Raw genomic sequence first — 22,361 nt, forward strand, 5'->3', positions numbered from 1 at the left:
TGATGTTTCGAATGATCTTTTCTCACATGCAAGTACAGCTAGCCATAAACTTCATCTTAAGCTAAATTTAAATATCTTACACTGAGGTAACAGCAACAGCTAATATGTATTCATCCATTTTTATTTTTTTGTTTATTGCATTTATATCCCACCCGCCTTGCCTTCAAGGAGCTCAAGGTGGCATCCCCTCTCCATTTTATTCTTACCGCAGCCCTCTATGTTGTTAGGTTTGGCTGAAATTCTTAGCATAGCTGTGTGAGATTAGCAGGCAACTCCTCAACCATTGGAGAGTAGGTAGGCAGACCTTGGCAAAATGAGGTATAAATGCTAGGTTTGACCAACTGGCCAGTGATTTCTTGTTGCCAGCAATAATCTAATGATGGTGTCCAGTTATTGCACTGTGGATTCTTTGCAAGTGTTCATCCTTGATGGAAAAAAAATGCATTCTGACTACTTATACAGAATGGACAGCAGTTGCTATAACTTCATGGGTTGCTGTAGAGAGGTGTTAGCCACTCTCTTAGACACTCCCATCATTCTGTACCTGAGGAAAAAGTCAGCTTGCTGCTCCTATGATGTACTCACAGTGGAGGTTTTCAAATCATCCTTCCAGTCTATAAAAAAGTGTGCCGCCTAATGCTGAGAACTAATTATAGTAAGCAGCAGTCAGAGCATTGGAAGGTCAAGGATATACCATCAGCTGCCCAGAGCAACAAGCTAACAATTAGCTAATCAAGCAGTATTTATTTCAGAAAGTCAAATCCAATCAAATTATGCTTTCTGAAAATATGCTCGATTTGGTCAGTTTCACCAATGTGATTTAAAAGGCAAAGCCCATCATGTAATAAAAGGGAAGGCAAAAAGAAGAAGAAAAAGAAAAAACCCTCCTGGCATTGCCATGGGATATTTTTTATAAGGTATTCAGTTTTACTTTCTCAGTAGTAATTCTACCAACTCATAGTTAATGATGTGAAGGCCTAGGGGAAAACACGGAAATATTTTTTCAAGAACTTTAAAATAACTTTCCAGAGGGAACACTGAAAATTTTGGGGAACACTATAAGGAGAAAATTTCTCATGCAATATTTTTTTTATCTTTGAATGAGTGATATGCTTTTTAAGAAAAGGATGTTTAATATTGTTATTTTTATATCAGATAGTCTACAGTAGAGTGCCTTATTCCTGAGTAAACCGTAGGCATATATCGCACACAAATTCCTTATGCATTTCTGAATCTAGAGAGCGCTGCCATCATGATGAAAAGACTATACATGGCCTAGCTTTCTTTGAATTGCTCCTTGCTTCCTTCTGGTGATGTTTGATTTAGTTTTGAGATTCTAGAGCACTTATTCTCCATGGCTTCAAAATCTCTGGAAGTGTTGCATCTCTAAATGTAGCCAAGATTAAAATTCAAAACATTGCTATTTCCTATCTGAGAAATAAAAATACTTGTACAAGAAAAAATACTGCAAACCTATGGATCATTGATGAGGAAGCTGAAGTCTTCCAGATGTTGTAGGATTCCAGCTTCCTTCCTTCCTGCTCATTGACCATTTTGGCTGGAGCTGAGGGGAGTTGGACTCCCAACATTTTTGAAGACTCTCTGGTTCCCCAGCCCTGCTAATAGGGATTTTTTGCAAACTATTATACTTGCTTTATTAATTAATTTAGAGGATCATTTAACTATAATGAGACTTTGTGTGGTTGAAACTACTGCAAGCTTTATTTCAGTTATGGGTTAGTAATAAAGAAGAAAATGGAGTAGTATTAAAAGAGTGTAGATTGAATAACATTTGTAAAGCCCTAAGTTCTTGCCTTTTTGTTTTGTTTTTATAATAATATTAATTAGGTTTTCTCAAGAAAAAAAGACCACAAAGATAACAAAAAGTAAACATCAAAGACAAAAAAAGAAAAATTACAACAATCAAAAATCAAAAATTCCACACAAAAAACAAAAGAATAAGAAAAATAAAAAAATAAAAATCTCTCCTTTCAAATTCTCAGCATTCTTTTACTTATTTTCCTGACTTCCTCTCACCTCCCTCCTTGTATTCCATTTTAAAATTAATTCAGCAAATTCATACCACTTGTCTTACCCTTATTTATCTTATCCTCAAATCTTTAAAGTTCTTAGATTTAAACCATTACTAAAGCCAATTACTTCCTTTCCAGCATCTCTTAATATTTCATTAGAATTACACTAATTCCATAAATTAAAATTTATTACAAAAACATTTCTCATTTTAAGTTTCTCCAGCGTCCCTTTTCCTGGTTCCGGATAATATCAGTCCTTAAGTCTTTAACCCTTGTCAATCCGGTGTTCTAATATCTGAGGCCCTCAAGTCACTTCCAAGCCCCCTCTGCGAGTTTTCTTGTTTCTGTTTGTAGTTACATAAATCCTTGTTCCCTGTTGTATTCTTTCGCATTTTCTTCTCTTTCTCTTTGGGGAGCCAGTCTCTGGAGGACTCTATGTAGTAAAATTCTTAATCTCCTTTTATCCAATTGTCCCATTCCCCAGTGTTGCACTCCCCAATGTTTAGTTTGTAATCCAAAGGGTAGTCATTCCAAAGATAATCTTCCACTTGTTTCACACCCAAGATAATAACTCTCTTAGGTCCACAATTTAACCAGTGTCCTACGAATTCCATCTCCCAATGTTGCAGCTTCTGATCCTGTAAAACTTGGAGACTCTGTGTCTTATGAGATACATTCATAACCTCATGCACTTGCCCTAAGTCAATATCCTGGGTAGATTGTTGTGCAGTTTCTGTAACTGTACACCTCCTTGTTGACTGCAACTAAAATGTATGCCGTCTCTTGATTCATAAGAGACACTTTCTCATCCATCTGTTGCAGCACATCATATATTTTGTCCAGGGGAGATAAAACTTCCTCTCTCATCATTCTGTCAAGGTCAGAAAGCTGGTCCCACGGTCTGATTTTCTCAGCTGCTATGTTCTCTTTGTAAAATAAAACAAAAGCACTGGTAGATCTCCTCTAGGAGGGGTAGTTACTTTTCAGCCTCCATTTTTACAGTGTATCCAGCAAGGGAAAATAAAAGTTACTTTCGATTTTCAGATATTTTGTTTCCTTTCAATCTAAAGCAAACAGGCAGAAGGCAGCATATGACTTATTTTCCTTCCAACTCTATCTGTCAGTTTTCTTATATTCCTGTTATAGGCACCACCGACAATTTCTTTCCTTTCATTCCGTCCCCAGGTTAGGAACAGTGAAGACTTATTTTCTTAAATTGCTCTCTGCAGGATTTGCAAAGTCACGATTTGTTTCCCCCCTATCCTCCTGCTGTCTAGGGGGGGATTTGGTAGTTAAAAGAGCAGGAAATTCCAGGCTGTCAATTTACGGCTTTTAGCTTATAAAGTCTTTGCTTTGATCTTTCTACAAAGAACAGAAGGCGGACTTCCTATTTTTACACCTTCCCGTCTCGGCTCTAATTCAAAGGTATAATTTTGGTCTACAAGTTTCAATTGTCCTACTCACGGGTTGTTATTTGAAATCCGAATTAGCATAGGAAAAAGGACAGCGCTCTCCGACTTTGGCTGTGCAGCTTCACTCCACAGAAGTAGCGATTGACTCTCAGCACCACACCAACCCCCGTCTCACTCCGGAGCCCTTTGTAGAGCTCCTTTGCCAAACAGAGGGGCGCAAATGGTGCCCGCTGAGTCCCACGGTCACAGGCTTCTTCCGTCTGCGATTTTTGAAAGGGTCCCCGCTTCGCTGCAGCGGTAAGACCCGGTTTCTGTGGAGCTGTCGCCCCCTGAATCAGGGAGAATCCGCCATTGTCGGAGGCGCCGCCTCCGAAAGTTCTAAGTTCTTCCTTTTTGTAGATAGATATCTGGCACTGGCTTCTTAAGCTGTATACGAAGGCCAGAATAAAACATGTGAAGTCATTGTTTGCTTTATACACATTTTTCACATATAGAAAAGTGCAATTATTATTAATTATATTAATATTACCTAAGAATTTTTGTTATCATTAGCTTGTAAGGAAGTTTGATTCCATAGTTTTCTTGTTCTGCTGACCCAAACAATGATGTTCCTTAAAACAGAAGGACTCACTTTTATGTTAAGAATTCATGGCAGAGAAAGTAAACTAGCTCAAAGCAATGAGTGCTCATTCCAGAACGTTGATGATACCTTTCTAGGCCAAAAGGGGGATTTCAACCTATGAAACTTGTTTACTCAAAGTTAGAAGGACTTTCGACTTTCAGAATTTTGATTTGAGATCTATCCGTTTTGAGTTCTATACAAAAGCATAAATCGGTAATTTCATACTAACATAGCATATAGATACAGCAGTATAAGTAACAGGCACAAGGAAGGTCAGCTATACTTTTACAAAGAAACCCCATTTAGGGGAAAGCTTTATGAAGAAATTATAAAAAGGTCTGTAGTTAATTGAAATACTTTTGAAAGATAACTATGCTGAAGAAAATAAAACTTAGATAATATTTTGGCAAGGCCAATGAAACATTGCTTTCATAGCTGGCAATGTGTAGAGAAAATGGATGTTAAAATTATATATTTCAGATCTGGTGGCTTTGTTTAGCTTTAGAACATGCCATCTGGTATTACAGATGTAAGGATATCATGGTTTGAACCAATGCAATCCATTGCATTTTCACTTCAAATTTATGCTTATCCCCTGTTTTAAATGGTGTATTAATTCATAGACTAGTTGTTAAAATTGTTGCAATCTGAATCTCAGCTGCAAAGTTTTGGGACCCTTTAACCTGGGCTCCTTCAGCACTCTTGATTGTTGGCAAGAGTTGAGACCCAAAACTTGACACAGCTGTAAAAACAGAAAGAAAGCCTTTGGCCTCAGCAATTCTACTGGTGCAGGCAGATTTCATATATAAATTTTACTCTCCTGCCCCTAGAACTAATGAAGTCAGTTTCTTTTGGTGGTTATGCAGCCAGGTGTGTCCAGTTTTGTGGCTAACCAGTGTTCTTTACTTAATTTTTCCACTTGTGACTTTTCTACCAAACTTAAAAACAAGCATGAAAATTGGCTTGATGCAGTGATTCAAAGTATTACTAGTAACATTAGGCTCGATAAAAGATTTCCTTTTGATCCTGCTCTGCTCTTGTGTCTGTCTTGCATTTTATAGGCATGAACTGTCTAATCTGTCAGCTGCTCAGTAGTTTTCGTAGGTGAGAGCCAGGGACGGAACCTGAAAACACAAATTAATGCTCTACCTAAACAAATAAATTAGTATGTTAAGATGCTTCTAGAAAAAGAAAAACCCTGAATCATCTTTTCATTTTCAAAACATCTGAACCCAGGGATGGGTAGGATTAAAATAAATGGTAGATGTTCGTATATGTCGCTCAGTGAGTTATAGGCCTGGTTTGGATTGTCACATCTTTGCTTATTAAGCTGATATGTTCACATTGTAACTGAATATTCTGTCTTGTTCCAAAAGATTGTAAATACAGTTTCCCAGTTCAGACAAAATGGGAAACCATGTTTAATTAGAGTCTTCTTGGTTCAGACTCTGTTTGCTATGAAGGAGTTCTTGCATGGGCAAAAGGTTTTGTATATCTCAGCTTAATAAATGGAGAGATGTTCATTTGAATGCACCTATAGGCTACTCGCTGATGTAAATTTTTAACTAGGATTTTGGAAGTCTGCTATGCAATTGTGCATGCTCTGCACCCCCCACCGTGCTTGATCCCCCCCAAATCTATCAAGTGAGTCTCTTGAATTCACTGACCCCCATTAAGCTGATCCCCATAATGCTTCTGAACACATATGGAGAATCTTGGTGCATCTGTAGATTGATGGCTGTAGCATGCAATACCAAACTAGAGAGAAGTAGGAAGCAAAGAATCCCACAACCTGTTCCTGATCCCTAAGCCCTAGTTATTTTTTATTTCTGCCCCAGTCCTTAGAAATCTTATCTTCTGCTTAAAATTTCAAAGCTCTCACTTTCTATACAGAAACTTAAAAACTGTGGAAAACATGACTTAAAATCACATCTGAAATAAGCATTCCTAATGGCAAACATCTTTCTAACAAAAACCTTGCCTTCAAGTTGGAGTGCTGCTCTTATCCCACAACGTACAAGACTTGTTTGTTCAGTGTAAAATCCTGATTTGTAGCTGAGCCTGTTTTAAAAGCTGTACAAGATGATAGGAGCAGGAAGAGGCCGTCCAGCCCAACATGCCAACCGCATTTTAATTTAACTTAATCCCACCTTCCTGCTTTCCCACCAGACCACTCAGGCCCCTCCTTTTCCAGAAACACATCTAAGTGTCTCTTGAATTCATTTATTGGCCCTGCACTGTGGAGTACAATGAAGTCTTTGTTATGTTTTTAGGTAGAGCTATTTATACACAGTAGCCCCTATTCTATATTCAGTTACTCTGGAGTGGTTCAGATGAAGTTTACTGGGATTACTTCATATTACACCAGAGCGGCTAAAAGGAGAGTCTTACCTGATGTTCTGCAATTAATTGAAATAAAACTCATGCTTCTTTCTTTCTTTCTTTCTTTCTTTCTTTCTTTCTTTCTTCTCTTCCCCCCACCACCAGTACATTGAGGATTAATTTATAGTAACACTAGACTATAATGGCACTAGAGGTTAGTATACAAATCACAGTCTTAATCTATTTCATAGATGCCACACTTCCAATTCAGAAGGATCTCTCCTGGTTACAAACAGATCCAATGATAGGAAGGAAAGGAATCAGTAAAATCAGTCTGAATGGATAATTATCACAGGACCAAACAATGTAACCCAGAACCACTTAATTGATAGTACTGTTACTTTTCTCTATATGAGCAAGAGAGTACAAACTGCCTAATTCACATGTCACAGTAAGCCAGTATTGCTGGCTTATCAGAAACAGGCAGTGTGCTAGTGCATGCTTTCCAGTTGCTCTCACTTGCTCACGCTAAGGGAGGAGCAAAACACCAGGAAGCCGCAATTAAGCTTGGCTTCCCATTACATCCAACCCAGGATCCTAGTTTGTTGCTCTCTACCATGCCATTTTTTAAAAGCTTGAAACTGCTGTCTTCTTAAAGAGCAACAGACTAGGGTCCAGGGTTCGGACAGCATAGGAAGCCATGTTTAATTGAGGCTTCTAGTTTCTGCTGCTCATGCTGCATAGCAGTGAAATAGGAACAGTTGGGCAGCATGCAGGAACACACTGCTCATTTCTGGTAAATATGATAAGCCAACAATCTTGACATATGGTCAAGGAAAACATGGTCACTGTGTTCCCTCATGTTTGATCCCAGTGAAAGGCCAGACTAATGCACAGAAACAATGCGATAACGGTGACTTTAAACTCCAGCTAAATTTATGGAAATCCTTCCATGTGGTAAGTTAGCAATACATATCTGGAGAGTTTTCAGCCCCCCAAACAAAAGGAGGGTAAGTTTAACAAGGGAAACATTTGGACCCATGCAGTGAGTCACTGCATATGAACAATAGAGTGCATAAAAAACTTCTACATAGTTTCATTTAAAACAGTGGCAGGGGGACTGCTTGTGTGAATTTGGCCATTTGCGGTGCTTGGAATGAACTAGTTCGGTTTAACCAAGTTCACAAAATTCTTTTTAAAATCTCAGAACTACATCTGAAAGCAGTTCCCATAATTGCAGGTGAACTGAACATGAATTAAGTCCATTTTGGGGTAGAACTTTGAGGCGTGTCTCTCTCTCTCCATCATTAATTTTTAGAAGGAATTTGAAAACTTTCTTGTTTACCCAGGCATTTGGTGAATACTAAAGAATACTGTTTGCAACAACCCTGAGATCACTGGATGGAATCATATTTTTAACTGTAGCTGTTTTTAGAATACTTTAACTGTTTTAGAATTCTTTTTTGAAATGTGGGTATGTTTGCTACCCTGAGTTTTCAGGAGGAGAGGTGAGGTATGAATTCAATAAACAAATCTTCACTATTGAACATACAGTATTCGAGTTCTTCTCTCAACTTGACAAAGTATGGAAACTATTTCTCATTCGTTGGTTTTCTTCTTTGAATTAGCCCCAAGATCTTACCTTATTCTTCATGCATTTACCAAAACCCTGGAGGGAAATCAGAATCACCCTAGCTGGCTCTGAGCTCTGCACATTTACTTTCCCACAACCTTCATACATTGGGTGAGAGATGAGAACAGGTCCTGCATACACAATTTTACAGATGTAGGGCCTGTATGAATGCACAGAAAACTAATCCAGTGTTAGATTTTGCATGTAAAAGGTAAAGGTCCCCTGGATGCAAAATGCTTCCATCAGTCTCTTCTATTTAGCCCAAACAGCCTTGGTTTTTTATTTTTTATACCAAAAATGCCAGTCAAAGCCCACAGATCTGCCCTCACTTCACTGCAGATTTCTATTGGGTATATTTACTATGGGAATGGCAATTCCAACTCCAGAATTGCAGGAGATAGTAGACCAAGCAAAGGGGGAGGGGGACTGTGAGAGTTGTAGGCTCATAGACTATATTCCAAACATCCACTTCTTACAGTTCTGTCTTTTGTGCTACTCTTCTCTTACTTGTGGTCAGAGGCTATAATGTTCATTAGGAGTGCCAATACATCTCAGTCAGTAAGTCAGTATAGTGAGGGTGGCTTATATAGATTTCTTGGAATTGCCTCCACCCAAAGCCACATATTTGTATGAAACAGATTCCATGCTTCAAAAGGTCAGTTGCTAGTGGTGGGAAGATGGGCTGGTATAAACAGTAGTGGGTAGCTCATTGGTTAGTGTGAAAGGGCTTTTCATTGGTAACTTGTCTATGAAAGGTCAAATAGAATTTACATCATTGAAAATTATGGGAAACTATGACAGAGGTATAGCCACATTAGAAGGTGCTATGAGGTGATGTTCCACATACTGCTTCTGATCACCCTGGGTTCTCCTGATTTAGCATCAGGGTATCATGATTGAGCCCTCAGATTCATTTTTTTAAAAGTGCCATGACCCTCCCTCTTGTGAACTTTTGTAGAATCATAGAATTTAAGAGTTGGAAGGGGCCAGCCCCCTGCAATGCAGAAATCTTCTTGCCCAACGCAGGGCTTGAACCTTAAACTCATGAGATTAAGTCTCATACTATATTGACTGAGAAGATCTTGCTCCTAGAGCTCAGCCATACTGTCATTCAATGTTGATAGTACTCTTTTTGTGCCTCAATCAATCTGCTGTCCATATGATGCTCTTCATATCTCTGCCTTTCCACATCCTCCCTTGTTGCTACTTCTTTTTCCTTTCTAAAGTTTTTAAACCCATTATTTCTTAAGGTCTCGCATTTCTCCAATTCTCCAGTTGTGCTCTCAACTTCTTTTGACATCCAAATGTATTGTTTCTCTTGCTTGTGTGTTTGTGTGTCTGTCTGCATGTCTTTAATCCCGACTGCACTTTCCCACTTTCTGTTAGATATCATTAAATTACCTCCCAGCATCCATCCCACTACTTCTGTTGGTTCATTTAAATTCCTAACATAGCTGCCCCTTCATTTATATAGCTAACCAAACTCCAAGATCTCACCATTCTTTTTCTGCAGGATGTGTTCTAGATCACTGGACAACAATTTTTTACTTTTTGAATGTTGTCTAGATTTCTACAACTGATTTAGGGTATTTTTGCACTGCTGAATCAGGAAATGGCATCCGTTTCTCTCCATCAGGTCAGGTTTACTGTAAACTGAATGGTGGGCATTGATAAAGGTAAGTACATGTGAATTGCATGTTGCTTCACCATTTTTCAAACTTCAGGGCTTGAACTTCTGTTTCTTGGAACTCCTGGAATGCTCAGCGGCAGGGAGGTCTCTCTTCAGAGTCCAACAGTAGTCAGCCATCATGACTGCGTCCCAGCGACCCTGATACCTGGTCTCCATCTCTTTCATGTCCTGATGGAATCTCTCCCCCTGCTCGTCACTCATTGAACCCAGGTTCTCAGGAAACCGGTCCATATGTGAAAATAGCTAGTGCATCTTGACGCTCATGTTGCAGCCCAGGTTTCTGAAAGCAGTCAGCATGTTGTTGACAAGTTCTGCGTAGTTTCTGGCCTTATTGTTGCCCAGAAAGTTCTTCACTACCAGAACAAATGCCTTCCACGCTTCCAGTTCTACTTCGTTCATTGAGTTTCCAAACTCTAGATCTCTGATGAGCTGACAGATCTGAGGACTGTCAAAGATGCCAGCTTTCAACTTCTCCATGGTCAATCCTGAAAAAGCCTGGCACAAGTAAGTGAAGCAAGCAGTCACCATCCTTGTTCAGAGCCTTGGTGAACTGCTTGATTAAGCCGAGCTTGATGTGCAGCGGTGGGAAGAGTATTCTGTCTCTGTCCACCAGAGGGTTGTTGATGACATTCCTTTTTTTGCAAGGCACCAATTCCTCCCGCACAGGCCAGTCCTTCTTCGTGTAATGCTGAGCATGGTCCCTACTATCCCACATGCACAGAAAACATGGGTACTTGGTGAAGCTAGACTGTTGTCCCAACAAAAAGTTCACCATCTTCAGGTCAACACAAATAAACCACTTATGCTGATCATAACCAATTTTCTCCAGCACATACTTCACCGCTTCATAGTTCTCCTTCAGTGTGAGCCAGGGGTATAGAGACAAACTGGTTGCCGTTGTGTAGCAGAACACATTTCAGTGATCGCTTGCTGCTGTCAATGAACAGTCTCTGATCTTTGGGTTCGTACTGTGGCACTCCAAGCTTGAGCAGAAGCTGTGCAATATCTGCACAGTACACCAAGTCCTTCTCTTCCGAGAAAAAACGGAGGTACTCTTGATGCCTGTTGCAGAAGAAGCTGATGCGAGCACTGTCAGAGAGGAGGTTTTTTTCCTTCAATCTGAATGCCAACAGTTCAGCAGAGTCCTTTGACAAGCTGAGGTCGCGAACTAGATCATTCAACTCCTTTTGGGAAAATGGATGTGGAGCATCATCTTCAAGAACCACTTCTTCTTCTTCATGTCCTTCAACACTGGAGGGATCTTCGTCACTAATGTCAGGAAGTTCTCCGAAGATAGGCACTGGAATTTCACCACAATGAGCTACAGGACAACGTGCTGATTGAAGATCAGGATACTTGAGGCTGCTCCGGTTCTTTCTGTTGATCCCAGCCGCACCAATTTATGGAAGATTTCGAGGTTTTATGACTTCAAACTGATCCCTTTTCGACATAAACACCCAGAACTATCGGACCTGAATACTTCTTGTCATTAAAATAATCATTTCCAATCAAAACAATTATTCGACATGGCATTTTACCCCCACCAACTTCTTCTAAAATGCTCCACATAAGCGTACATGTGAACAAAAACGTAAAAAAATGACATGTAGCCATAGCTCAAAAACTTGACCTGATTGAGCAAAACCAATGTGATTTTTGGATTCAGCGCATCAGATTCATCCTAAATCAACTGAAAAAACACAGACAACAAATTTGTTGTTGACCAGTGAATAGATTTTCAACTGATGGGTTGGGACCTGCTGCAGTGTTATAACCCTGTAGAGACCTAGAACAAGTATTACAAATATACAGCATTTGCCAAAATCTCTAATTCTGCTCTTCAGATTTTGAAAATGGTTTTTGAATTTTAGGTTGAGATATGAAATTTAGCCTGTGTTCTGATGCTTTTCATTTGTTAGCTTCTGGATTTCATTTTTGAAATGGACAGGCCAGCTTTACAAGGGAACAGGAAGGAGGCTGCTGTCCTCCCTTGTCCACTGAAAGCGGCCCAGGAATGAGCCCGTAGGAGGAGCTGAGTGATTCTCAAGCTGCTGCAGGCCAGATGTTACCTGCAAGCCACTATTTGCCCACCTCTTGCTTATACGTATTTCATCCACACCATTAAATACCAGCAAATACAACATGGCATAGAAATCTCAACTGTTAAATAAAACATTTGTCAGCAAATACCATGATGTTCAGATAACATATGGTAAATTATACAGCAGAGTATTTTAAGAGATAGAGAGAGAGAGAGAGAACAAACTTGCAAATTGCAGCTGTATTCTGAACCACTTGAGCTCAATTATGTTATTGCTTAAGAAAACTAGCTGGGGAAGATGATCCTTCTCTCTGGAATTGTGGTGGTGGTATCAATCAGCTGCCTAAAAGTATATCATATCATTAAATGATATCCAGATAACATGCAAAAGACTACATGTCACTGTTATGTGCTAATCACTTATATCCCCTATCTATAAACTGAGGCCATAAAGTAATTTAACTATAACATCTTTAAGTATAAGCAGTTGGTTCTGCAAGTGAATCAATGACAACCAATTTATCATAAATGTTATCTCATTTGTTTTCCCCGATAAATGATGATATACTTTCCTAGCTTAGCCATGTGTACTCTTATCTTACCTTCCCCTCAAAGATGTTATGAATTGTCACTCTGTGCTTCTCACTGCCAGTCCCATTCATTTTAATGGGATATTAAGCATGTGCTTAACTCTGTCACCAAACTCTGCAGTGCTTTAAGGTGCTTAAACTTGGCTAGATTGAACCACAAATGTGCAAGTTTGAGGCCTGTTAAGAAAGCCCAGCAAATAAAACGCACTTGGTATTTTGGCACTGGCAATCTTTATTTTGTTGTGGCATTTTTTGCTACAAATTAAGAATCACATACCGCCAAAAGATGAACACAGCTAAAGAGCAGATGAACACTTTATCATAAAGGGTCCTTTGCACATAATATTTTTCAGCGGAACTGAACAAACATTTTGGAGATTTGCAGAAACTCTTGCATAGGTGGGACATAAGTTTTGCAACAAGGGTACAATGTGTTTACATAACGTATAAACAAATGTTTAAAACTTAAGAATCCTCCAGGATTCTCGACATCTTACTGTGTAACTTTTTTGTGGTTCACTTTCCTTCTTTTCCTTTTAGTTGAGGGCAGAAGTAGGGCAGAGAAGTAATTTTTATTCACTTCAGAAAGGTTATAGTAATAAAGGAACTCTTGTTAACATCAGAGAGCATGGCAGCCAGGAGTTTTCACAGTCTGGCATTGTTTATTTTACCAGCAATTTGGAACCTTCTGCACTCTTAAAATATTGGCAAGAAAATATTTAACTGTTAACTGTTTTGTGGCAAGCATGAATATGATGCCTTGGGTAGGAGGAGCGCTTAAGGGGAGCTAAGCTTTATTTGATCTAGAAATCCCTCTACATTTGAGAGAGGAGGGGGAAATCCTGCAGTGTATATGACAATATTTCAAGGCTACATATGAAACTTTCACTTTTACAAATGCAATGTTCAAATATAACAAACATTATGGGCAAACATTGTAATGTGACTAGAGATTGAAACGGTTAAGACAAATGTATGACACCAGAAGACATTAGGTGAAAACTTTGATAAAACACTGTACTGTGGTACCTCGGGTTAAGTACCGTATTTTTCGCCCTATAGGACGCACCGTCCCATAAGGCGCACCTAGTTTTTTGGGGGGGAAATAAAGGGGGGGAATTTTTTTTTTTCCCCAGGCGCGGGGCTGGGATGGGGGAGGCCCGAGCTTCCCCCGACCCCAGCCCCCAAACAGGCAGCTCTCTGCAAGCCGTGGGAGCCCAGCGCTGGCTCCCGCTGCTTGCTGAGAGGTCCGCAAAGCCTGGACGCGCTGAGCTCAGCACGCGCAGGCTTCAGCATGCAGGCAACTCTCCGCAAGCAGTGGGAGCCCAGCGCCGGGCTCCACTGCTTGCAGAGAGGTCCGCGAAGCCTGGACGCGCTGAGCTGCTTGCAGAGAGGTCCGCGAAGCCTGCAGAGCGAGAGGGGTCAATGTGCACCAACCCCTCTCGCTCTCCAGGCTTCAGCGAAAGCCTGCATTCGCCCCATAGGACGCACACACATTTCCCCTTCATTTTTGGAGGGGGAAAAAGTGCATCCTATAGGGCGAAAAATACGGTACTTAATTTGTTCCGGAGGTCTGTACTTAACCTGAAACTGTTCTTAACCTGAAGCACCACTTTAGCTAATGGGGCCTCCCGCTGCTGTTGCGCCGCCGGAGCATGATTTCTGTTCTCATCCTGAAGCAAAGTTCTTAACCTGAAGCACTATTTCTGGGTTAGCAGGGGCGGTAACCTGAAGCATATGTAACCTGAGGTTCCACTGTATTCAGATGTATCAATAAACTATTCTTTATTGTTACAGGAACAATCCATAACAGTCCTTGGGCTCCCAGGCTTCCCCCTCCCCCCCCTCTTCTGGTACTACAATCACGAGGAAGCTATAGGAAACTTTTGTTTCTATTTTTGATTAACAGCAGTTTAGCATTGCACCAGAACCCTACACTGTGGTTAAACTTCGCTATGGTGTATTAAAAGAAACCAGCTTCGTAGCCCAGGGTTTGAAGGTGGCTTATTTCAATAAACCATAGTTAAAGTTAACTACACTTTGTTCACATTTAGTTGTGAAGGAAAAAGACAGTTAATACAGAGTGGAAGGGAAAGCTTCCAGTCTCCTTACAGCCATGCCTGAAGAAGACAGTGGAGGGGAAGCATGAGAGCTTGAGATCTTGCTATGCCTGAATGCAGCTAAGGTGTCCCTCAATATTGTCCTTGATAGATACCATACTGCTAAGAAACAAAAATAAATTTTAAATGAGTGCCATTGAAATCCTTAGGCTGAGAGACTGGGAATAGTTCTTAAGCCCTGGAGCTCTACACATTTACCTAGGAGTAAGTCCAGGTGAATTAGTGGAACTTATTTCTGAGTGACTTGCTTAAGACTAAATGGCTTCTTTCAAAACTAAATAGACCTCAGTGATCTTATATGCAGGTATACTCCAAAATTGCTATGAGATTCTTGGATATAACCTTTAATATATACCCTTTGGTGAAATTCTGAAGATTCCATACACCTACTACAGTGGTACCTCGGGTTAAGTACTTAATTCGTTCCGGAGGTCCGTTCTTAACCTGAAACTGTTCTTAACCTGAAGCACCATTTTAGCTAATGGGGCCTCCTGCTGCCACTGTGCCGCCGCTGCACGATTTCTGTTCTCATCCTGAAGCAAAGTTCTTAACCCGAGGTAATATTTCTGGGTTAGTGGAGTCTGTAACCTGAAGCGTATTTAACCTGAAGCATCTGTAACCCGAAGTACCACTGTATTTGTTGTTCATCGCTCCTAAGAATCCTTGTCTATTTTGAACCAAAGCAGGTACTGGAGTCCAAGGTCTGTTTTTTGACAAAGTGTGAAGGAGCTTAAATTTACAGGAGAAATCCAGTGGCTATTAGCAGCATTAGCATTGAGTAGCCGTTTAAACTTTTCTAGTGCCCTTGACACTTGAGACAAGCTTGTAGTCAGTGAAGTCATTTCTATTGAAAGCCAGGTGTTGAGAATTGCCAGTGCTGGGAAGACGGGATTGAGAAAAGAATGTTTCTAAAGAACCCTTCTTTAAGTTTATTTACTTATTTTAATGAGATGGTGTTTCTCTAGTATTAACCAGTTTCCTCCAAATACTGCGATAGCCCTCTTAAAAAACGTGATGTTATCCAGGATACTGCCCCCCCCCAATGTAAGAGTCATATTTTTATTTATTGCCATGTTTATTTAGCTTTGTTATCTCCTTATTAATCTCTTTCTTAAAGCTGCTGCTTTTTGCTTTTATATAGTGAGCTGCTCCCCTAGGGATACAAAGTCCAGGACCTGTCCCTGTAATGGTGCTGTTTATTTTCTTTGCCCCCTTGCAATTGCCTGCTGTAACATTTGTAGTATGTGTTAAGTAATCCTTAAGGTAACATTTTTATTATGTCATAAAAAGTGCATGGCAAATATATTATAACTCATGGAATTTGTTTGTTTTAAAAATGGAAGGATAATTTATTGAGTGTGTTACATGAGAGCTGCTCCCCCTTATTAGAGTATAGAAATGCTGCTTATTTAGGAGTATGTTCTATTGAGAAAAGCCATGGTCTCTGACATGCCTAGAAAGTACAAGCCTGGTTGGCTAAAAGTGACATCATAGTTTATGTACTCAATAAAAATTTAATTAAGTCATTACAGAGGTTGCAGTCATCATTTAACCCTGTGATTTCTTCTATTTAGCGCTTTTTTCATTAAACATTCAGTAATAGCCCAGTGACCAAATCTTGATGGCCTATAAAATATATGCATGAATTTTCATAGTTTATATAAATGGAAAAATATGAGTAACTGACATAAAAGAACTTTTTCCTTGTGGTTCCACTGTATGCGTGTATTATAAAAATAATGTTATGAAGGATAACAGTTTAATGGAGGACTATATATAAGCCATAGGTTTGATAGTATGACATGAACTAATTAGCTGTTGGAGGGGGAAATTATTACAAGGCAGTAACCGCAGGGCTATATGCATATTAATAGGGCTTTGATGACATCATTGATGAAGCAGTACTGGTTTCTTTTATCAAAGTGTTCAGATTTGTGTATGGTGTTATTCATAGCTTTCTTTTGTGTGTCAGATTCAGCAACTGATGGTTCAGCATGATCTTTGGGGGCTAGACATTCAAATTCTGCTCGGTCTCCCTTTTACTTATAGTAAAAGGTGGCCCAACAGTAATCTGCTGCCCCTTCAAACATTGCTGGATTCCATCTCTTGTCAGGCCCAGCCATCATGACCAATAGTCAGCAATGGTGGGAGTTGTAGCCTAGCAAAATCAGGACCACCACAGGTATCCCACCCTGTCAATGTTGAGTTCTCCAAGTGGCTTCATGTAGTTTACTTGCCATATTAGGAGCCATATTTGGAAGATACTCTTCCTGCCTTAGTTTTGTTTAGTAGTATATTGCCCATGCATTGCAATTACATGCAGAATGTGGTGCTGAACATGCACCTTCCTCCTTCCTTATGTATTCCAAGGCTCTTCTGTGAAATTCGTTTATCCAGACATGTTTCCACCAAACCCTGGCCAACAAGGGTGCTTGTTCTGTTCTATCTAGATGTGGGTTGGATAAGCAAGAAACTGCTCACTTCTGATTTCCCCAGTACTACTACTGACTGCTGTTTTATTTTTCAGATTGATTCTGTTGCCCTGAAAACGAGTATGAGAAGCATGACAGAAAATTTCTATGCAGCTATTTTTGGATATGATGAGGTAATACTAATGTATGCAGACAAGACAAATGGCAGGTGCATATTATGCACTACAAAAAAGATGCATTATTTCTGTGCTGAATATACTGTGCTTTCCAAACCATAGAGATTATTCCAATGGAAGTGTGTTTGTGCATACTTGCTTGTCTTGGCTAATTTGTTCTGCTTCTGCTAATGATGCTCATTGACTAAAGCTAGGGAGTGCGATGTGGTCATAAGGGAGCTGTCTTTTGCCCATATCGTGCTGCATGTTAGTGGGGAATGTGTTGTTCATAGGTAGCATGAATCTGGGTAAAGATTTTGTGACTTATGCAGACTTTTGTACAACTTGTTTACTTTTTTTTGAAATATAGAGTATCAGCACCTGATCCCTGAGGCTACTGAATCTGCTTCTCAGAACTGTGCTCAAGTTTTCATTGGTTTCATCACTATATCTGCTGCTTGTTTTTCCTCTGCTAATAAATTCTCTGATGCTTTGTCTTCTCCTACCAATAAAGGAAGGCAGTGTACACACCATAAAAAAGCAGTAATAGTAGTAGTATTCATATGCCACTTACAAGCCAAAACGGCTTCCGATCTGTTTACAAGTATAAAATCAATTATAAAATATCTACACACAATTAAACTACACAATAAAAAGCTAGTTTAAAAGCATAACATTTAAACTGTTATTATTGGAAAGTTTGAAGCTGTATTCGTACATTGCTACACTTTAGAGTCTAGAGGGAATGTCCAGCTAAATAGCCATTTGTAAGGTCTGAAACCACTTCCTATTTAGTGTTTACATTTTCCCAATTTGCTGTTTTTCTTTCGTTTTAGGGAATTTTATCAGATGATCATGTACTTGCAGCAGCCATCTGGAGAAATCTGTTCAACAAGCATTGTGAAGACCCAAGGCAGCTGGAAATAATGGTGGAATATATACGCAAGCAGGTGGGCAACTATTTATAATGTGGATGTTCTCACTACATTTCAAACAATATGCATGCTTGGTGTACTTGCAACTGTGGAATAATGGCCTTTCTTCACACATACACCCCAATTCCTTAACCATTGTTAAGCCTTTGAAATCTGTTTCAAACACTAGTTTACAGGCACTTATTTTCAAACATGGTTATGGGTAGCATTGACACAATCCTTAACCAGGGGAAAGCATGTAGAAATACCATATTTTCCCATGTATAACACGACCCCATGTATAAGACGACCCCTACTTAAGGGAGCCCAAAATTTAGAAATCATTATTTTAAAGTTGTTCAGTTTTGGGGGAAATCACCCCAAAAGCTGTTGAGCTTTTTTTGATCCACCGCACCTCAGAGCAGCCTTGTTTCTCCAGTCAGCTCACCCAGTATTTATTGTATAAATCTGTGTATAAGATGACCTCCAATTTTTGACTAAAGGGATATTGTCTTGTACACAGAAAAATACGGTACATAGTTCCAATTCCTTAACTGTGGTTAAGGGATCAAGTTTTTGTCAACCTACATAGGCTCATGTAAGGGCAATTATAGAACAAACAAAGATTCAAAGCCATATGGAAATTGTCCAGTCACACCTAGCAATAATTTTACCATCCTACTAACCATATATTTCAGTACCCTAATACCCAGTAGAAATGCTTTTCTAAATGTAAAGCATTTTTGCAGGGGTGGGGGGTTGCAAACATCATTAAACCAAAATGAGATATATTCATTTTAATGAGATAAGAGTTTTTGCTTTGTAGAAAGAAAAACCACCCATAGAAGCAAAAAGAAAATGGCATTTGAATGATCCCTACCACTATAAATGATAATTGATATATAAAGAATAAGATCTGTGGTTTTGGTTACTCTAGATGCCAATCACTTGCACACAGGCAATTGGCATAATGGTTAGAGTGTAGGACCTGGACCAAGAAGGCATATTGGAGAAATCATCATCATCATTTTATTTGTATGCCGCCTTTCCATAGTTAAAACAATGCTCAAGGCGGATTACAACATGACAAGATTTACATAAGTACCAACATAACAAAAGTCATAAACAATAAATAGAACACATCAAAAGTACACAACCAAATGGAAAACAATTTCCACATAAATCATAAAATCTAAAACTAAGAATACAGTGTTAATATCAATCACAATTTTAAAATGATATAGATAAAAAATAATAGCAATTAAAAAAAACCAAAAAAACCCCAGAGGCCTCTCTGCCCAGCAGCAGCAGTAGTCCTTTATGGAGCCTGTTAGGCCCCGCCCCAAACCAGGTGGAGAGAAGCAGGTCAGTCCTTAGACTTCTGATCATCAGTAGACTTCGAATCCTCGCGATGGGGTGAGCTCCCGTTGCTCTGTCCCAACTCCTGTCAACCTAGCAGTTCAAAAGCATGCTAGTGCAAGTACCTATATAGGTAGCGCTGCAGCGGGAAGGTAAACGGCATTTCTGTGTGCTCTGGTTTCCGTCACAGTGTCCTGTTGCACCAGAAGCAGTTTAGTCATGCTGGTCACATGACCTAGAAAGCTGTCTGGATCAATGCTGACTCCCTTGGCCTGAAGACAGAAGAGCGCCGCACCCCATTGTCACATTTGACTGGACTTAACTGTCCAGGGGTCCTTTACCTTTACCTATTTATCTTACAAATGTCTGGTTTACTTACTAACACCTGGTGGCGCTGTGGTCTAAACCACTGAGCCTAGGGCTTGCCGATCGGAAGGTCAGCGGTTCGAATCCCCACAACAATGGGGTGAGCTCCCGTTGCTTGGTCCCAGCTCCTGCCAACCTAGCAGTTCAAAAGCTCATCAAAGTGCAAGTAGATAAATAGGTACCGCTCCAGCGGGAAGGTAAATGGCGTTTCCATGTGCTGCTCTGGTTTCGCCAGAAGCAGCTTAGTCATGCTGGCCACATGACCCAGAAAAACTGCCTGTGGACAAACGTTGGCTCCCTTGGCTTGTAAAGTGAGATCAGCGCCGCAACCCCAGAGTCGTTCGTGACTGGACTTAACTGTCAGGGGTCCTTTACCTTTTTTAACCTGAAATACCATGAGACCCCAAATTCCCTCTCTTCCTTAGTGGTTGCACAGGTAGACTTCTGATGAGTGGTATCATATTTAGAATCTCTCTTGGGTGACTTGCATTATTTTGTTGTGGTTGTCAGGTGCAGCACCTGGATGCTATTCCTGGAGAAGACCTGCTGCTGTCTGGTGAAGTGACCTGGCGCCCCCTTGTGGAAACAAATGCTCAAAGCATCGTGAAACCTGCTTTACCCACATATAATGATGAAGGACTCTGAAATCTTCATCACCCTGCTTGAAAACGTTTGCTGCTGACTGTGTTTAATTCTATATGTGGAACAATTCCTGGAAGTGAGACTTGATTTATACTGTGGGAATTTCCAGGAAAGAAAGGAATAAATGCTGTATTTGCTGTTTGAAAGAGTGATTAGAACTCTTTTTGTAATTATTTTCACCTTAGAAATATTAACATGCTACTTTTATAGTATTATATCTGTGGTTAAATGCTGCTAGTTCATTTCAGGAATCCCTCTCAGTTCCATTATCTGGCTGTTCCAACACACAGGTTCTTGAATGGAGCTTCCTTTTCTTGAGAGCAAAATAGTTTACCAAAGTGACAGGCAATATGCTTTTCATCTAGTAAGAGGGGATCAGCTGTCTAAACATACCATAATTCTGTCTTCCATAAAACTGGTAAGCACAAGCATGGATATGAAAGACGTTCTTCGGTACAAGTATTGTGCGTCTTGGGACAAATGAGAAACTAGAATTCCAAAGCTTGAAAAAATGTGGAAGTTTTTGAAAGGATTGCCTGCCCTTTCCCAACTAAGGTTAGTATGAAGCTGATCCAAATAGTGAAGGACAGTTTCCTTCCTTGCCACTGTAATAGTTTTTATGATCCAATAGATGGAAGAGTTTTTGTTTCTTTTTTAATGACCCCATGGAGGCAGAGAGCCAAACTAGGCATGATATTAATGTGCAGGTTTTAAAAAATGCAGAACATCGGCTGGCATTAATTGGGAATTTCTTTCCACTGAATGTTCCATCTGCATTTGAGAAATTTACCTGAGGATTACAGCATGGGAGGAAGGTGTTACATTTCTCCTCCATGCCTGATGCAATCTTGATTATTGTCAGCCCCACCCTAGCTGATGCTATTTGCATTTTTTAAAGCTGCACATTATGCTTGTCATGTCAAGCTGGTTTGGGCCTGAGACTTGTGACTAAAACACTTCAGGGTTCCATGTCTCAAAACTGTGTTCTGAAGGTTTTTGCAGTATGAGCAACATTTCCTATTCTTGGGTTTGTTTTGCTCAGGTCACCACTTTATAAAATAGTGGCTCAGGATCCTATGTGACTAACAAGAGTTCATTCGCTTCAAAACAGCCCTTGTATGTGCTGCATTAAGGAGGTTAGCGCATTATTCCATTCTAGAGGCACAACCTATTTTGTTTCTCTTATGGTACAACATGTAAGCCGAGAAACAATTCTCATGTTTTTCCTTACCATGTAATGCCTTTGCTGAAAACCTGGAGAATAGTTCTCCACACACATTTTAAAATTTGATCCAAATAAATGTACTGAAAACAATATAGAAATAAGTCTTTCATTTTGTGCAGCATGCGCATTCACAGAAGTTGGCTTTTGATGCTTAACCAGGTCTATGCATGTGTCTGTGCTCTTCCTCATACCTTCCAAAGAGCTGTCAAGTTTACTCCTCTTGGGGAGACTCAAATATGACCCCAGCACACAAACCTGCTCTTCAGTGGGTGCATCCAGGCAAGCAGTCTTATGGCAAGCAGTATTTGCAACTGGCAGATAATTATGTGATGGGGTGGACTAGAAAATGCATTATTTAGTGCTATTATTCCTGGGGAGGTGGTTGCATGAAAGGAGCTTGTACTTCTTTTAAGTAAAGGCAGACGTCTTTCAATGACTGGCTTTCATAGAAGTTTCACCTTAGCTGCCTTCCTGGTAATTGTCCTGCTCCTCTCCTCATTCATTATTGTAGGAATGGGGAGCCTTCAACCCTCCCAGCAACCTCAGCCAGCATTGCCCAATATCAGGGATGATGGGAGTCTAACAACATTTGTCACAGGTTACCAACCCAATCCCTGCATTTTTTTGAAAAAGTGTTGAATTCAATCTGTTGCACCTGTGTACCTATTAATGGAAATTTGCTTCTTTTAAGAGCTTGCAACACCACTATCCCTTGCTGAGACACACTGAATTCATTCTGTTGGGGGAGGGGGGTGTCTGGGTACACTGGTAACTCTACAAATTCAATGTGTTAGTGGGAAACTGA

General features: G+C 40.0%; 1 protein-coding gene and 1 long non-coding RNA gene across 5 annotated transcripts in view; one reads left to right on the forward strand and one right to left on the reverse strand.

The window, feature by feature from the left end:
* Nucleotides 1-21,646, forward strand: part of UQCC1 (ubiquinol-cytochrome c reductase complex assembly factor 1) — a 44,483-nt gene extending 22,837 nt beyond the window's left edge. For all 4 annotated transcript variants that reach the window (XM_083746661.1, XM_083746662.1, XM_083746660.1 and 1 more), the window contains 3 exons: nucleotides 16,991-17,068; nucleotides 17,887-18,000; nucleotides 20,200-21,646. In XM_083746661.1, coding sequence (XP_083602787.1) covers nucleotides 16,991-17,068; nucleotides 17,887-18,000; nucleotides 20,200-20,334 — 327 coding nt within the window. In that variant the 3' untranslated portion in view covers nucleotides 20,335-21,646. The remainder of the gene's footprint in view (nucleotides 1-16,990; nucleotides 17,069-17,886; nucleotides 18,001-20,199) is intronic.
* Nucleotides 17,081-22,361, reverse strand: part of LOC310848085 — a 28,840-nt gene continuing 23,559 nt past the window's right edge. Inside the window, exon 4 of the long non-coding RNA XR_014566145.1 lies at nucleotides 17,081-17,552. This is a non-coding gene — a long non-coding RNA (uncharacterized lncRNA). The remainder of the gene's footprint in view (nucleotides 17,553-22,361) is intronic.

Source organism: Podarcis gaigeae, assembly GCF_964106915.1.
Source record: "Podarcis gaigeae genome assembly, chromosome: 6".
NCBI classification, from domain to species: domain Eukaryota; kingdom Metazoa; phylum Chordata; class Lepidosauria; order Squamata; family Lacertidae; genus Podarcis; species Podarcis gaigeae.